The sequence below is a fragment of the Odontesthes bonariensis genome, chromosome 15, assembly GCF_027942865.1.
Source record: "Odontesthes bonariensis isolate fOdoBon6 chromosome 15, fOdoBon6.hap1, whole genome shotgun sequence".
NCBI classification, from domain to species: Eukaryota; Metazoa; Chordata; class Actinopteri; order Atheriniformes; family Atherinopsidae; genus Odontesthes; species Odontesthes bonariensis.
The window spans coordinates 6166363-6185063 of record NC_134520.1 but is presented as its reverse complement, the minus strand read 5'-3'; the positions used below and the strand labels follow the sequence as shown (position 1 = coordinate 6185063).

The following is an 18701-nucleotide window of genomic DNA, read 5'->3' as shown; positions in this document are numbered from 1 at the left end:
TGTCTGCAATTACACGAGTGGATATAAAAGCATGCGCAAAGTGGTGCAATGCATACCATTAACTCTTTCGGTGCCATTGACGTCTATAGACGTCAATTTAAAAAAAAACGTTGACTGCCAAAGACGTCTATAGACGTCAATTGCGTTTTTTAACGGAGCGGGCTGGGGGACAATCTAGTGGAGTTCGTCACTAAATCTTAGGCTTGTAAACACTAAACAGAGAATATACTGGCAAAATTACCCGCAAGGTGGCAGCAGTGCCACTTTGCACAAAAAACAAAAAGCTTGTTTTCTCCATTTTTTTTTTTTTTTTTGGTCAAACAGCTGTTTTTTGGTGAAACCAACCTATGTCCTACTGTCTATTACTAAAGGACTGAAAATGGTAGAAACAAACTTTTTTTTCCTGATCAAAGAAGAGAGTCTACTCTTTCTTTTGGTAATTTCGGTGTGTACATAGTCATAAGACACACTTTTCTGTGGGTCTTGGAAAATCAGTCAAAATACTGTAAAACACTTGGCAGTATGGGTCTCTCTGCACTGAAAATGGCTGGCAGCCAATGAGTTAAAAACAATGTCTGCTTTAGCAGTATTAGAAGACTTTGCAAATGGTGCAATTCGAAGAGAGCGTGTGTTCACTACACAGAGAGGATTTGCTGGCACATGATGGCGACTGACTCATTAGCCGTTTTGAGGGAAATCCTCCTAGAACTTTGCGCAGGGCTGCGGCCGGCATTGGAGCGCAACACAGCGAGGAGCCATGCGCTGTCTGTGCTCACAGGTGATGTGCAGACTGGGTTTCCAACCGGGGCATTCCAGAGGGAGCTGGCCAACCGATTGGGACTGTGCCAGTCTACCCTGAGCCAAGCCATGCCAGCCGCGTGGGACAGAATTATCCGCATCTCAGCCACGTATATCAAATTCCCATAGCCTACAATGCAGTTGAACAGGCCAACATTAAAGCTCAATTTGAAGCGAGAGCCGGTTTTGTAATCGGGGCTATCGACTGCGCACACATTGCTATAAAAGCGAAATCACATGATGAATTTGTATGTTAACAGGAAACATTTTAATTCATATGTGATGCGAAAATGCAATTAACCAACATTGTGGCGAGGTGCCCTGGTTCAACGCACGATTCATACATTCTGAGTAACAGCATCGTTGGGAACAGACTACAAGGTGGCACTGTGCGCGACGGGTGGCTTTTTGGTGAGTAACTTTATTGTGTAATTGTCCTAATATTATTCCCCGTGACGTGCATTGAGTATGTGCGTCCCCAATTTCTATCCCGTCTTCACAGCATCAGTCGGTGGTTAAAGTTAGTTTCTTGACGTTTTTTGCTGGTTAAACTTCAGCTTAAGATCTGTCTAACAAGCCCCTGATCTTCTCTGTGGGCATATATTAATAACCCTGTGCGTAAAGTGTGAAATGTCTTAATCAGCCTCACCTTTTCCCCGGCGCACTTCTGCACGTTACTGTATGAACACGTTGTTGTGAGTTACACAAAAACATCGGTATTTACCTTGGGGGTAATCAGTCACCCACATGTGTTCCCACCACCCCTCAGAGAGAGCAGTGTCACCCATAGTTGCGCCGACTCTCTGTTCAAACAGAGTCGGTCACCCCCCCCCCCCACCCGCTTGTTTTGGCCACTTCGGCGGTGGGCAGCCAGTCTCCGCTTCACATCCACCTTAATGTCGGACCACTTCTTCTTCACCTCTGCTTATGTGCGCTTCTCAGACCCCACAGCATTGACAGCCTCGCACATGCTCTCCCACCCACTCCTCTTGCATTTGCTGCTTATGCCGGAGGACAGCGTGCCAAAGAACACATTTTTGCAGGCCTCCACTTCAGAAAGTAGCACCTCCATCTTGCTTTCCGTGAAGTTCTTCTTTTTTCCCGTCTTATTCAGTCTTTTTTCTTTATTTTCTGATCGTATACAGAGCGGAATCGCAGGCGCAGGGCTCATTTAAATATGATTTGCGTATTTAAGTAGGGGCGTGGACAGGGAGGAGTCGGGTGCTCCAACGTGCGCTCAATTCCACGTTGATTGGGATGTACAAACGAAATGTGCTTGGATTGATGCGTGCGCACAGATTCATACATCCGACGTTGGAGGGCATTTGGGTTTGAGCGTACGCCATGTTTCAGTAGGAAATCCACGCAAGTCTTTGTACATGAGGCCCCTGGTGTTGCATATCTGTGATACGGGCATGTGCCAAATTTCTTCGGGAGAGAATAAAATGCTGACAAAAAGATGACACAAACAAATAATAAAATGTTCTACATTATCTGTGATATGGTTTTCTTATTCTAATTTACATCTTTGAAGCATTTAAATGAGGCTTATTTATAAAATCAATGCCTGTGTAACATAATTCACGTTGTGTATATTTTAGTGCCATGTATTGCAAACAAACCGAGAACCTTTTGAAAGGCTGCAAACTTTCAAGACTTTGATGTGAAATTCACAAAAACTGACCAAGCATTTTTTCACGAGAGGACCTTATTTCCATGTTACTCTGAAATTGAACTGAGGCTAACTGAGGCTCCATCTGGTAGACGGAGGGGAAAGGTTATTATTTACATTTCGATCTCTTATTTGAAGAAAAAAAATAAATAGATGAACATGCTTCTGTTGAAATGTTGTGTATTTCCTGTTAGTCATGAAAATGAGTGCTAAAGTGAAAGTCTGGAGTATAGACACATATTTGATTAGTTTTATTAAAGGAGCTAACTACAGCACAAATCTCCTCTGATCTACACCCTACTCAGAGTGGAGAGAGAAATTACGATGGTTGTATCGTTTTCATGATTATAAACACACACATCAATAATTTAACAACGGAGTCAAGCAAATGTCGTGCCAGGCTTGAAACCAAAGTTGTGAACTGCGGTATCTCAGCCTCTGCCTGCTACAGGGCAGTTTTAAGCTCAGGAATGTGCATAATGAAGGTTGGCGTTCTTCAAAACAAGTTTTTTAAAAAAACAACGAAGTTTTAAGGTCTTTACACTTCTCTAGTGTTGCTTTAGTAACAGTGAGTGAGCACAAGTAGAATTTGATTCTGTAGGAAACTCGTAGGTATTGTCTCATATTGTGAGCTGCTGTCTTTGGCTAAGGGAAGACGGGGGCCATCTACATTAATCCAAATACCAAAGCTTTAAAATTACATTTATAAAATACGTTTTAAAAGTGTTTATATATCAGCCTGAAATTGAGGTTTACCTCATCACTACTCATTGAAAGTGCTTTGGCTTTAGAGACATACCTTCATACTCTTTATTTATATCATTCTATTCCATTATAGCTCCATGCACGCCAAAATGAAGTGAATTGCTTATAATGACATTTTTGTTGCAAATACACCTTCAATGAATTGGCAGAGCCTTTTGACTTCAGTGGTTTCCAGCTAAAGAAGGACAGCTTCAGAGCTAATTTATTTAGATGATGTATTGATAAATCCGGGTGAGATATTTTTCATCATCAGTAACTGCACATCAGTTCCTGCCTCGAAGCTATGGAAACTAAGAGATGGCACAGACGCATGTAATCAGTCTGCCTGATAAAATTTCTTTCTGTAAACAGTTCCAACTGGATGCTCATAAGATGAATTGTGAATATAACAGGTTTTATCCTTACCGAGTCCCTGCATATTTTAAGTATTCAGTTACAGTTACAGAAAAAATACTTTTAAAAACAAAAAATCTGGAATAGGTTCAGCATGACTTGCTCATGACACTGTTGCAATGAGAAATGAACCAGCATCACCATTGCTTAATGGATAAAAAGAGGTTGTGATCGATTCCTGCTTTTTGACTCCTGTCCCCCTCACTGATACAAGAAGTGAGGAAAATTATTTAGAAACCTGATGTCGTCTGTCAGTAAATCAACCTGTAAATGTCTAACCAGCCTTCCTTTTTTTGTGGTGAATAAAAGTGGCATTATATTCCCGAAATGTTCCTAACATGATGAATTAACTGTTGAATTGATATGAATCTAGATGCCTGATTTGTAGCCATCTATCAGTCATGTAACTATTAGAAAGTTGGGGAATCATTGTATTTTTTTCTTCATTTTGCATTCATTCTACAGATGATGTTTTTCTATGAAGGTATTTTACTTTAAACCAGTTCTCTTTCCACTCTGCAAAGATTACCTTGTAACTTTACCTCTCGTCTCCCTGTTTCACGCTAATTGAAAATATGTGTTTTGGTAACACAAAATCTTTCCAGCAACAGCAGTACTGTAATTGCATCTAGAGCCCATGCCATTGCTGACCTCTTTGGTCACCTCCGCACACTCTAATGAGCTCCCTGGGCAGCAGTGACAGCTATGACAGAAAACTACAACCACCACCTCCACTCTGAGGTTCACTCAGTGTCTGAACGCTGGAAGGGGGAGCTTCTTGTCATCTTTTAATGCGCTCTGTCCTTTTCTTGTCTTACAGTTGGAAAGACGTCTCTGATCACACGGTTCATGTATGACAGCTTTGACAACACATATCAGGTAGGTTCTACTGAAGGCAGAGGAGTGGTTATTTTGTCTCTAATGATCAACTTTACCTTCTTTGATCAGTCACACTGGGCTGTAGTCCTGTCCTTTGATACTAAAACAGACAGCTGTACATAACTCAATCAATAAATGGCATTAATTCATCTTAAAGAAGAAAGCAAAGCTCAAGAGGGATGAGTAAATGGCATAAACAAGTTTTAGGCTACAGGTATGTTAAAACAGACAAACCCCCCCAGCAATCAGCATTTTAACCTTGTTCCGCAAAGCAGCCTAATTTACCCACTATCCTAAAAACAGAAAATTGCTTATGCAGCTACAACCCTTCTAGTAATCCTTGCAAGTATCTGCAGACATGCAGAGAAACTTAAAAGAAACCTGATGATTTACTGCTTTATAAGTAGAAAGTATCTACTAACACAGTAATAAAAAAGGAATTAGAAATAAATCCCAGAAAGCTGTGTAACTCACCCTCTCACATAGTGTTAAATGTTTATGCATGTCTTTTAGCTCACTCTCCCTCTTTATTGCAGGAGGGCTGTAAGTATTATGAGTCTGAGTAATAAAGGAAGAAGTATAAGCCTCTATCTCTCTCTCTATATATATATGAAAATGAAGAAAAGCTAAGTTACCGTTTGGTTTGTTTGAACTTGAACAATGAACAACCTAATCACTGAATATTTATCTTTCATGAGGATGCAAATGGTTGAGTAGAAATAAAGGATCATATTTATTTGAGCTTCATTTGATTTCATGACAAAAAACTTTTTTCCATGAGGTGTAGAAATGGCCAGCAGGCACTCAAGAGGGACCAGCAGGTTGATTATGTTCTACCTCTTGATCTTAAAGCTGGAGACTTGCTTTAAGTGCAGATCCCACGAGTTTAAGTCATAATCTGGCCCCGCCTTTGAATCATCCACAGCGGTCTCTAAAGAATGCCTCACTTCTTTAACTAAGCTGTGCCTCCATTTTATCTGTCTCTTCCATCTAACGTGACGATCTTTTGCTGTGCACTCATTTTGAATCTAAATTTGAATTTCTGCAGGAACTAAAATGTACCAATGGAATGGATGAGGTTTTGAGGGAAATAAAAATCTCCTGTAGGAAGGTGAATACTAGTTTTCTATTTGTTCACACATCCTAAGTACAGTTTATTCATCAGCTGGCAACTGTTACAGCACAATGCCCGTTCTTTTATTGAATTTAATTGTTGAAGGTGTGAGCTGCGTTGAAAATGAACGACTGCCGTCAGGCAGTTTTCTTTTATAAATGACGTGTGGAAAATGTGATAAATACATTACGTTTTTCAGAAGTCAGTAAGGCACATCATGAATTGGATGTCTTTGTGAAGTAAGAATGACATTTCTTTTGTCAGTTTAACTTAACTTTAGCTGTAACAACAATTAGAAAAAAAAACAGTGTTTTCTGATGGCAAGGGTCTGCTAAAGATGTGAAGGGAAAACTGAACCACTTATCAAGACTACACACTCACAAAGCGTGAAGTAGATTGGACAAGTTGTTGTCAACACAAGAAGAAATATGCAAAAACACACACCGAGAGATTTCTACATTTTACCTTACCTTGACACGAGCAAAGCATTGAAATATGTGCAAAATGAAGCTGCTTTCCTATCATGCAGGTAATTTGGTTTGAACTTTTTCTTGTAGTTGTTGTTTACACATGCCTAAGAGCTGAAGACTTTTCTACTTCAGATACGCTATCACAGCTGGAAACCCTAAGAAGGGATTGCAGGGGCACGTCTGCCTAGGAGCACACAGGAGGCAAGACGTTAGGCAGAAATTGCGCTTTAGAAATAATTTCTTTACAACACAATGAGAATAGCACACAAGGCTCCCTGCTGTGTTGATATAGTACTGCATGTATCTGAACGTATCCACAGCAGCATGGGCCAACACACACAGTGGCGGTAAATGCTCTGGAAGATTTGCTGCTACCTTCAACCCTTGTCTCAACCACTGATTCTCTGGAGATTTTCCTCGGGGACTTTGGTGCAAAGAAGAAGTTTGAAGATAATGATGCATTCACACATGCTACCACTCCTAAACATTTCTAGAACATTTCCGGAAACCAGTGCATGTTGTTATGAGTAGTGTTGCACCGATACCAGTATCGGGCGGGGCCCTGGCACTAAAATGGTGGTATCGGCGAGTACCAACAAATAGCGCACCGATACCATTTCCGATACTTGTATGACACTTGAACGTCTCCCGACACTCGCTACACAGTGTTGTGATCACTGTGCAGCTATCGCTATTGGCCTGCTCCAGACCAATGAGAGCGGGCCAATAGCCGCCCTTAACCAATGCCGGGGCAGCTTTTTCTATGTGTGAGGAGCAAGACGTATGGCGATATGGCACTCTGTTAGCTGGGGAGGGTGTCGTTCGCAGTCATCTAGAGCTGCCGGCGACGAAGACAGCTAGCCAGGGGGAGTTTGCAGCGCGAGTGTGAGGAGTGGAGGCTGGGTGCCTCCTGTAGTCAAAACAGGGTCCACGATAGAGAGTGCTGGGCCGCCTTCGCTCCCTGTGCGGTCGTGACAGTGCACTACCAGCTGACAGCCAAGTTACCGTCTTTGCCGTCCAGCAAAGCCGTTACCCTGGGGAGTTGGACGGCACAAGCTCAGACCCCGGGGGAGGGTCTCGCCAAGTGGGCGAGTTAAGTATTCCTCTCCTTTTAACTTCGTGTTTTAGTGTTTATGTATAGGTCGGCCTATTGTTATGTGGTATTGATTGGTGGGGTTGCGTGGGGAGGAGTGACGGGTCTGTGGTTAAACGGGCGCCATATGCTGCAGGTTAGCCGCGTGTTTTGTGGTGTGTTGACTCTGTGTGCTGTGTTTAAAGCGTGCCTTAAAGCTAGTGAAGCTAGCCTGACTTGTGGTGGGTTTTCATTCCGTGTGCTGTGTTAAGGGTTAGCCTGTCGTGTGTGTCGCGACCAAGGAAGCCTGCGTTCCCAATCCTTCTCTCTCTCCATTAGATCGGAGCCCCCCACCCCATGTGTTTTATGAACTTGTAAACTAATAAAGATTTTACATTTTACATCCAAGTACATTTTACATCCAAGTAGTATGCAGCTCTTCAAATATATATATATATGAAGACCAGGCCATGATAGACCAATGTGGACCTCACCGTTGTTGGGTTTGTAAGGTCATGACTCGTGTTACTTCTAAACTAAACAAAGTTGATGCTAATCGACCAGTTTGTTGTTCTTTTTCTCCAAATGAGAATCGATAAGGGAACCGATAAAGAACCGAATCGTTAAAGCTGCCGTCGGCAGGTTTTCAAAATTCTGAGTCTAAAGTCAGAAAATTCAAACTGATACAACTTTCAGGTCCCTCCCCCAACCTCTACCAAGCTCCAAACCGCCCCCCCAAACCCCTCCCCCTCTGTGGACGAGGTTGTGCACGTGAGTTCACACCAGTGTGTGCGCACACAAGCTGGGGAAGACTCACGCTCAGCAGCGTGTGCACAAGCTGTGATTGACAGGTAGCAATTCCTCCACCCTAATGTGATTGGTTAAAAACAGCCGGGAGCGCTCGATTTTTGCAAGCACGATTACAGGCTTTAGAGGGAGCTACAGAATTCGGGATTTTTCCTAAACAGCCTATTTAATATTCTACTTCCAGAATCCCATGACAGTTCAAGCTAATATGACTAAAAAAAAGTTGCCGACAGCAGCTTTAAGCAGAATCGAAAATGGAATTGGAATCGTAAAAATCTTATCAATTCCCATCCCTACATGTGGCTCAACAAGTTCCACAACAAAGTCGAAGGTTTGCCGCGACATCCGAAAATGCTTTCTCCACTCGTCGTCGTCAAAACTGTTCAGAGCATTGGACCAAAACACCAACCCTTGTGGTCTTGCCATCTTCCACACTCTTCTTGCAGACACATGTGTGTTCAGAGCCATGACAGCTAAACGTCTTCGTCGATTGCGTCGACGCTGTTCGCGTTCTTCTGCTTCAAATTGTCGATGGATTTCCTCAACTTGGACATTATAGTGCTCTTGTATTCTCCGCATATGTTCTTCGGCGGCATCCCACGTTGTGACCATCCACACCCCATAAAATAACATCTCCATGAACTGCATATACACTTGCGTGACCGAACAAACAGCCAGCAACAAAAACAAGTCCTCAAGGTGTCCCGCCATCGTTGGTTTGAAAAATTTGATGCAGATAGGTGTATTTAGGCCTACCTCCGACGCATGGGTTGTGCCTACGTCATTGTACACGCCCAGCATTTTATGTGTTTCGTGTGACGCTCTGCCACTAGGCAATGCCCCCGGAACTAGGCTTCAGGCGGCACCTAATACGCCAAGCTTTCACATTGCTCAACGCCGGATGAAGTGGCAATTTGGACCCGCTATGGTAGCGGATCTCAGTGTGTAAACAGCTATAGAAACACTCAGCCACACATGAAGTAACATAGAAAATGAATGCGGGTCACTTTTGACCCATGTTGCGCATCAAAGGGTTAAGAATCAAACTTACTAACATTTTATACAATTAAAATCAAAAAGTGAATCCAGTTACTGTCCATCTCTACCATTTTTCAGAGCACCTGCGTCAACGTTTGATGTACTTTAACCATGTAAAGGATGTGAACACTGAATACTACCGTTGTAAAGTAGTATAGTTTGAACACAAGTTCAGCAGTGGTCCTGGTGCGGAGTTAAAGGGGAATTTTTATTTTATTTTTATTTATTTATTTTTTTTAAACCTGGACCTTATTTCTGGCATAAAATACGTTCATCTACTCACCGATAACAGTTTGGTAAAAGTCGGCGTCCTTCGGAAGATATTTAGATCACTTGAGATCCGCGTATATCCATACAACGGAAGAGAACAGGGAATTGACAATACAACCTCTAAATAAGGCATTATCTGTCTTTATTTCACTAATACTTTAAGACGAATGAATGAATGAACATGTACTATTACACTGTTAGCTCAAAGCTTCCGTATTGTTATTGGAGGCTATCGGGGGGGCTTATGGAGGCTTTCTACACACACGTCTACCGGGATGACGTCATCGCCGCGCCAAACTGTTATCGGTGAGTAGACAAACGTATTGTATGCCAGAAATAAGGTCCAGGTTTAAAAAAAACAAACTTCCCCTTTAAGGGTCATTAGTTCTTTGGTTGTTTTGCTAGTTTGGTTGTTTAATTAGTTGGAATCATAAGAGTTAATTCACTGTGAATGAGTCAACATCCACTGAGCACTGTCTGCCTGTACATCTCCTTATAATAAGCAGACATTAAAAATCACCCATAAGTGGGTCATAATCATTCACTCAAATGTTATGTTGAATTTGTAACCAGACAGAAACGCTACACATGTCTGCATGATACAAAGGGGCTTCATCCTGTATAATTTTAATGATTTATTTCATTGAACTGTTGCTGCCTTTATGTAAGCGGGAAAGAAGAACATTTCTTTCTAGAATACTTCTCCCACCAGGACTTTCAAGGTCCTCTATCTAGCTGTTAAACCAACAGACCTTGAGTCATAGAGAGCACAGTGACATTAGCTCACAGCAGTGGATTTGACGGCAGCTTCTTGAAACACAAAAGCTGCTTAATTTGAATATTTCGCTGCCAGCATCAGTTGGTGGAGTGAATCTGTCTGTGATTGTGTGTACTTCTTCACAGAGCGGGCTGGTTATAAGAGATGTAGAACATAACAATTACAGACTACTGCATTTTGAACAATACTAATAAGTATTGCCAGAGAAGCTGTGTAATTGCTCTATTTGACTTAAATTACTCATGTTGCAAAGCTTTGGAATGATTTCTAAAACCAACGGCTTTGCTCTTTTTTTTTCTTTTTTTTTAATTTGACTGTAAAACTTCCCTTGTTGCCTTTAAACTTAAACCAAAAGCAAACTAAACAAAAGCTTGGTCAGGTATCATTAACTTTACAGCTGACCAGCCAGTGTTGAAACATTATTAACGGTAACTGTCGAGTGTCGTCGGATGACACCAGCTCCACAGTTCGAAATAAGAGATAAACCGAGGATTTTTTAAATAAAACAAATACTTCAAGTGCTTTTAACAACTCACTTAAGTAGGTAAGGATAATTAGAGAATTCAAAGGCTTATAAATCTTATTAGTCCGTTAAAAAAATCTTCAGACTTCAATCAATTAGTTCAGTGGGTCAACAATTCAACTGCTGAATTTTTGAGATCAAACTTTAAACTTTTAGATATTTTGCTTCCATAATTTCACAGGCAGTGTCCCAACATGTTGAAAAATCAACTGCTGCAACCGATAACTCTTTTCATCCTACCAAGGAAGCTTTTGTTTCAGATTCTTTTGCGAGAAAAAGAAAAAGGCATAATCAGTGATTTATCAGTTCTACAGATTAAATAGTTTAATTCCATGCTACTCAAACAGTGGAATGCATTTTGTGAGTAAAATAATTTGTTGAGGGATCTATTTTTATGTTTAGTGTAAAGAAATACAAACAGAGGATCATATCAGTCCAATTTGACACATTTATTGTCTCATCCTCTTTAATTCAACATAAAAAATGTCCTATAGATCCACTACTTGCTACAATAAGCTGCAGAATATTTGGGCAGAACAGACAAAGGCAATCACAGCCGGCTGGTGGGGCCCTGACTGACTGCTCCACAACAACTGACAAAAGGATTTTACCTCTAGAGGCCTCAAGCCCTTTAGCATGGGATGCCAGGCAGCAAGGACGCCTGCCTCTGCGTCTCTCGGCTGGATGGCTGCTTGATAGGAGACTGCTGTTTCAGAGGCTCGCCTCACTCACATCTTCCTGCTGACTAAAGCCACCACCACACTTGGTTTCATCTTCCTGATGGCCTTCGGTCACAGAATATACGGATGCTCTTCCTTTTCAGGATTGAACTGGATCTTCTCAAATGTTTGAGCTTGACGTACATGCAACTGAAAAACAAGTGATTATCCCGTGTCATGGACTGTGGAGACCATGATTTCATAAATCAGCTCATCAGGACAGGGATCCCCCGCAGGTTTCATTCATATCAATCTTTCCTCCCCACTGAGAGGCAGGATAAACACTCACAGTGATCTAAGGCATGCTGCATTTCAATTAATACTTAAAGGTCTCGGGAGTTGAGCCAGAAAAAGACTGCAAAATCATTTACAGAATCTAACTAGAGACCAGGATGCCTGTTGTCTCAAATTTGCAACATACCAAAAATTCTATTTATTTTTTGTGCAAAAGTGAAATTAATAATCTCAATATTATTTACCATCTACTTAAAGGCTGAAACACACACAAAACAATTTTTTTATAGACAGCTATATAAATTCAGGCGTCAAGGGGTTAAGACACAGGCCCGAGGGGGCAGCATGCAAACACATAAGAGGACTAAAAAGAAACTAAGCTTCAGCTTTGATCTATGGCAACAGGGCGGAGGTTATGGTGCCCCACCAAAATCATTAATCCACCATCTCTGTCTGATTAAGACGGGAATGACTTTTAATAGGTGGATTCAAATGGCTTTTTCAAACAAATTAAGTAACTATCTGATCAAATTCCTCCCTGGTTGCTGCCATCACAGCACAGAGACTGACATTAAAAGGATATTGAGCTAAATCAGTTTCAATATCTACAAACGCGCAGGATAGGATTCACAAATGTGTAGGGCGATTTACAAATACGCAGGTCGATTTACAAATGCGCAGGGCGATTTACAAATGCGCAGGATGATTTACAAATGCGCAGGACAGATTTACAAATGCGCAGGACAGATTTACAAATGCGCAGGACAGATTTACAAATGCAAGGGACAAGATTCACAAATGTATTTCTGATGCACACACAAATATAACTTGATTTACAAACTGCTTCTGGTCTGTGGACTTTGCTGCATTTGTGTGCGGATTTTGAGACTCCCCTGACTTGCCTGTTGATAACGTAGTAGTGTGAACATGTGCGTGCGAGAGCGTCCTGTAGGGCGGCGCATGCATGCTTCGTTCATTGCCATTTCTGCTGACTGATGTCTGATGTTGAGCCGCACACCCACACGCGGAGCTCACTGTTTCTATTTCTGTTGACAGTAAAACTGTTGAATTGGATCCGAGTCACTGTTTTTCATTCCTGCACAACACAGCGCAGAGGAAAAATGCACAGCTAACAGCACGCCGGCTACATCATATAGCGTAGTTTGAATGGCTTAATGTGATTGGCTTATGAGTTAATGGTCTCCCACGTTGGGTGCGTTCTTATGATTGGCTGAAACAAGGAAGATATCCGATTAGTTGCAGATCATTCCGTGTTAAAAAAAAAAAAAAGACATTTGTGGGTTGAAGCAAGTCAGGGGAGTCTCAAAATCCACACACAAATGCAGCGAAGTCCACAGACCAGAAGCAGTTTGTAAATCAAGTTATACTTGTGTGTGCATCAGAAATACATTTGTGAATCTTGTCCTGCGCATTTGTAAATCTGTCCTGCACATTTGTGAATCTTGTCCTGCGCATTTGTAAATCAACCTGCGCATTTGTGAATTTTATCCTGCGCATTTGTGAATCCTATCCTGCGCATTTGTGAATATTGAAACTGATTTAGCTCCTTAGAAGGAGGACTTTACTGAAAAAACAGATGCTATATTTCTAGCATCTGTCCATTTAAAGTGCTGCCTGTGCCCTCTCCGTCTCTCCAGCACTTATTACTGTAAGACTTAAGGTAAATGCAGACAGCCATTTGTCCGGGAAAGCACGTTCTCTCATGCTGCTTAGAATGACCACATTTGAGGCTGCCTGTCAGCTGTAAGATTCCCAATAATGTAATTCATTGTATTCAGGTTGGAAAATACAGCAGTGGCCTTTGAGCGAGACAGCCTGCAGACAACAACAGATGTTCACATTCATCACATTCACCACATTCAGGTAATGGTATCAAGGAGTGTGCTACGGTCTAAAAATGATTCAGGACATGATTGGGTCACGTGCATTATCACACATTATGCCCCTTGTAAAGGTATTAATCTCATTACAGTCTGGAACAGATTGGATATAGTGGATTCAAACAGAGAAGTGTTTTTTAAAGTCTAAAGCTGTAAGGCCCCTTTCTCACAGCAATCAAAACAAAACCTCATCTACACCATCAACACCCATGATCCCATGACAATATTCTGATCATTATTTAAAAAAATACTGGTGCAACAGTATATACCCAGAAGTGCTCTACATGGAGCCACTCAAGTTTTTAGCATCTCTCCACTCTATTACCTACCAATGGAACTACTACATCGACATGAATCTTCCTTTCCAATTCACTAAAAAAGTAAGATGATGGATAAACTGATGAAATAATAAGTCTGCTTTACCCAAATAAAGTGTGTAAAATTTTTTATCCACCCCCTATTTAATTGGGGATGAACCAGTGTTGTGTTTACACAGACAACTTGGGAAAGAACCATTTTAATATGCATCTTTAGGCACTTGTTTAGTCACAGCAAGTCGCAAAGACGTATAATTTGTTCTTATTTTATTCAGTTAGATCTATAGAAAATGCCAACGATAACACAGTTTGACAGACATTATCTTTGCACCAATAAGGTGATTCCCAAAGAACAATTAGCAAAACAATTTGGCATCTCTCTAAATAGTCTGCAGAGTTTTATTAAAAAGTTAAGAATATCCGTAACAGTACCTGAAAGGGATGTCCTTAAGAAACAGAGAAAAATAAATAAATCCAGCAAAGACATGACACAGGACCTGAGAGATACAGCCAGATTTTTAGTTGATCCAGCTGCTGTTCACTGAAGCCTCATCAGAAACTGTCTCCATGGAAGGGTGCCTTTTAGGAACCCATTTTCAAGGAAAAAGGAAACCGAGACAAAAAGCTGAGCTATGCCAAATAATCAGTGGCAACAGGTCTTATAGAGTGATGAATCCTCCCCAGAGCCCGGACCTCGACATTATTGAAGCAGTGTGGGATCATCTTGACAGAGAACGGAACAAAAGGCAGCCAACATTAAAAAGAAGAGCTTTGGGATGTCCTTTGAGAAGCCTGGAGAACTATTCCTGAAGACTAATAAAGGTGCTCATAACTAGTGTTGCACCGATACCATTTTTTGGCACCGATACCATACCGATACCACTCTGTTATCTTCATATACATATATATATATGAAGAGCTGCATACTACTTGGATGTAAAATGTACTTGGATGTAAAATGTAAAATCTTTATTAGTTTACAAGTTCATAAAACACATGGGGTGGGGGGCTCCGATCTAATGGAGAGAGAGAAGGATTGGGAACGCAGGCTTCCTTGGTCGCGACACACACGACAGGCTACACGACACCCTAACCCTTAACACAGCACACGGAATGAAAACCCACCACAAGTCAGGCTAGCTTCACTAGCTTTAAGGCACGCTTTAAACACAGCACACAGAGTCAACACGCGGCTAACCTGCAGCATATGGCGCCCGTTTAACCACAGACCCGTCACTCCTCCCCACGCAACCCCACCAATCAATACCACATAACAATAGGCCGACCTATACATAAACACTAAAACACGAAGTTAAAGGTTGGGTAGGGGATCTTTTTCTGGAACATTTTTTTTACATATTACTTGAAATACTCTTCACACCCCCATTGCAACCAATTAATTAAAAGTTTTGACACAAATATGAAAAGTTTTAGTGGCCTCTAGAACGTACAATCTAGGAAAAACAGTATCCAATCATTGTGAACGGTCCGTTCACAATGATTGGATACTGATGCCGTCTATCAAACTGCAACCTGCTCCTCCCTCCCCCTCCTTCCCCCTGTGCGCGTACCCTGCTCCGTGAACGAATTACGCGTCCAGAAGCTTGGCAGGAAGCTAAACTAGAGCCAGCTTGGCTAGCACCTAGCATTATTAAACGTATAGTTAGCATATACTAAATACGGCAACGATCGATGCTTGCTGTCAGAACAGCGCTCGTGCACCTTCGTGCTCGTGCGCGTTCATGTACTCTAGAGGCGTGCCTTCGGGGGGAAAGTGAAGAAAAGGGTTGGGACTTTTTATCTGTGTATTTTCAAAATGCAGCTTCGCTGGACTCAAAATCCAGGATCTCCTACCCTACCTTTTAAAAGGAGAGGAATACTTAACTCGCCCACTTGGCGAGACCCTCCCCCGGGGTCTGAGCTTGTGCCGTCGTCCAACTCCCCGGGGTAACGGCTTTGCTGGACGGCGAAGACGGTAACTGGCTGTCAGCTGGTAGTGCGCTGTCACGACCGCACAGGGAGCGATGGCGGCCCAGCACTCTCTATCGTGGACCCTGTTTTGACTACAGGAGGCACCCAGCCTCCCCTCTTCACACTCGCGCTGCAAACTCCCCCTGGCTAGCTGTCTTCGTCGCCGGCAGCTCTAGATGACTGCGAACGACACCCTCCCCAGCTAACAGAGTGCCGTGTCGCCATACGTCTTGCTCCTCACACATAGAAAAAGCTGCCCCGGCATTGGTTAAGAGCGGCTATTGGCCCGCTCTCATTGGTCTGGAGCAGGCCAATAGCGATAGCACAGTGATCACAACACAGTGTAGCGAGTGCGGGAGACGTTCAAGTGTCATACAAGTATCGGAAATGGTATCGGTGCGCTATTTGTTGGTACTCGCCGATACCGATACCACCATTTTAGTGCCGATCAGGGCCCCGCCCGATACTGGTATCGGTATCGGTATCGGTATCGGTGCAACAATAGTATTTAAACATCAAGTCTACACACATGGGTCAGACAGGACCCACATGCATTTACCATTTCACAGCTCAGCACAGCTCCCATCACACATCTAAGTACAGTAAGTATTGTTTTTCAATTGTTCTAATATTACTTTAGAGATTTCTTGATGACAGTAGTGAAAGATAACATTACATTACATAATATGATGATTAGGTTTAGGTTACCTTGAGAGTGAGTACATTACTTGTCAGAAAGTTACAAATAATTATTATTAACTAGCTGTTGACATATTATATTTTAGTCAGCTGGTGTTCCCAGTGCACCAGGCCTGTGTGCAAGGAGCACAAACATTTAGTGGTCATCTGCGAGGGATGTAAATATTGAGATGCAATTTGTGCTCTAGTTACAGTCCCCTCCAAAAGTATTAGAACAGCAAGGCAAATTCCCTTGTTTTTGTTGTTCACTGAAGACATTTGGGTTTAAGATCAAAAGATGAGTATGAGACAAGAGTTCAGAATGTCAGCTTTTATTTCCTGGTATTTACATCTAGATGCGTTGAACAACTTAGGATATATCACCATTTGTATTACACCACAGCATTTTTTAGGTGAGCAAAAGTAAAGGAACAAATAATCTTAAAGTAAGTAACATTTAATATTTGGTGGCATAACCCTTGATTGCAATAACTGCCTCAAGCCTGCGACCCATCGACATCACCAAACTGTTGCATTCTTCCTTTGTGATGCTATTCCAGGCTTTTACCGCAGCTTCTTTCAGTTCTTGTTTGTTTCGGGGGGTTTCCCCCTTCAGTCTCCTCTTCAGGAGGTGAAATGCATGTTCTATCGGGTTAAGGTCAGGTGATTGACTTGGCCAGTCTAAAACCTTCCACTTTTTCCCCCTGATGAAGTCCTTTGTTTTATTGGCAGTGTGCTTTGGGTCATTGTCCTACTGCATGATAAAATTCCTCCCGATTAGTTTGGATGCATTTCTCCGTAAATTGGCAGACAAAATGTTTCTGTACACTTCGGAATTCATTCTGCTGCTACCATCATCAGTTACATCATCAATAAATATTAATGAGCCCGTTCCAGAAGCAGCCATGCATGCCCAAGCCATGACATTACCTCCACCATGCTTCACAGATGAGCTTGTATGCTTCGGATCATAAGCAGTTCCTTTCTTTCTCCACACTTTAGTCTTTCCATCACTTTGGTAGAGATTAATCTTGGTCTCATCAGTCCATAAGATTGTGTTCCAGAACTTTTGCGGCTCATCTCTGTACTTCTTTGCAAATTTCAATCTGGCCTTCCGATTCTTACTGCTGATGAGTGGTTTGCATCTTGTGGTATGGCCTCTATATTTCTGCTCTCGGAGTCTTCTTCGAACAGTGGATTGTGATACCTTCACCCCTGCACTGTGGAGGTCGTTGGTGATGTCACTTACTGATGTTTTGGGGTTTTTCTTCACAGCTCTCACAATATTTCTGTCATCAACTACTGTTGTTTTCCTTGGCCGACCTGTTCGACGTCTGTTGCTCAGTACACCAGTAGTTTCTTTCTTTTTCAGGACATTCCAAATTGTTGTGCTTGCTATGCCCAATGTTTGTCCAATGGCTCTGATTGATTTTCCTTCTTTTCTAAGCTTCAAAATGGCTTGCTTTTCTCCCATAGACAGCTCTCTGGTCTTCATGTTGGTTTATCCTCTTTAACAAGAAATTCAGTCTTTATAGGTTTAAACATGCAGAGCTATTTAATGTTTGAACAATCAACCTTAAAGGCAACACCTGGTCAACAAGAAACACCTGTCAGTCACATGTTCCAATAGTTTTGCTCACTTGAAAAATGTGTGGGTTCAAACAAAGGGTGGTATGTCCTGAGTTGTTTAACACATCTAGATGTAAATACCAGGAAATAAAAGCTGACATTCTGAACTCTTGTCTCATTCTCATCTTTTGATCTTAAACCCAAATGTCTTCAGTGAACAACAAAAACAAGGGAATTTGCCTTGCTGTTCCAATACTTTTGGAGGGGACTGTATGTGTTAAGTGGTACTTTATTTTGTCTCTCAGTTTACGGTTCTGTTCAATAGCTGTGTTATCTGTTATCATGGTCCTGTTATTTCCTTTCTTGGTTCTGTTATCTAGTTCCTGTTTTATTTTTGTAGTGGTTGTCCTTATGTGTTCTGTTCCATTTTTACTTACTGTTTTTGTCTTTTTCCTGCTCGTTTTTGATTGCTCACACCTCTGTCTTGTTGTATTGTTTGTTATATTGTTGTACTCCTAGTGTTTTCCCCACCAATCCATGTTCTGCTCACTCCCCTCACCTGAGCTTCTCCTCCCTCTCTTCACCTGTTCTTCTTCCCCTTTGTATTTAAGTTATTTATTTATTATTATTATTTTTTCCCTTGTCCTGTCCAGCATTATGGCAGCAGAATTGAAATCTGAATACCGTTTATGCTAAACACATTTGCTATGCCAAGGGAAGCTTTATGAATGTA

General features: G+C 41.8%; 1 protein-coding gene across 3 annotated transcripts in view; it reads left to right on the top strand.

Moving 5' to 3' along the window:
• Nucleotides 1-18701, top strand: part of rab6ba (RAB6B, member RAS oncogene family a) — a 107652-nt gene that overhangs the window by 54884 nt on the left and 34067 nt on the right. For all 3 annotated transcript variants that reach the window (XM_075484847.1, XM_075484848.1, XM_075484849.1), the window contains exon 2: nucleotides 4449-4507. In XM_075484847.1, the coding sequence (XP_075340962.1) occupies nucleotides 4449-4507 (59 nt within the window). The remainder of the gene's footprint in view (nucleotides 1-4448; nucleotides 4508-18701) is intronic.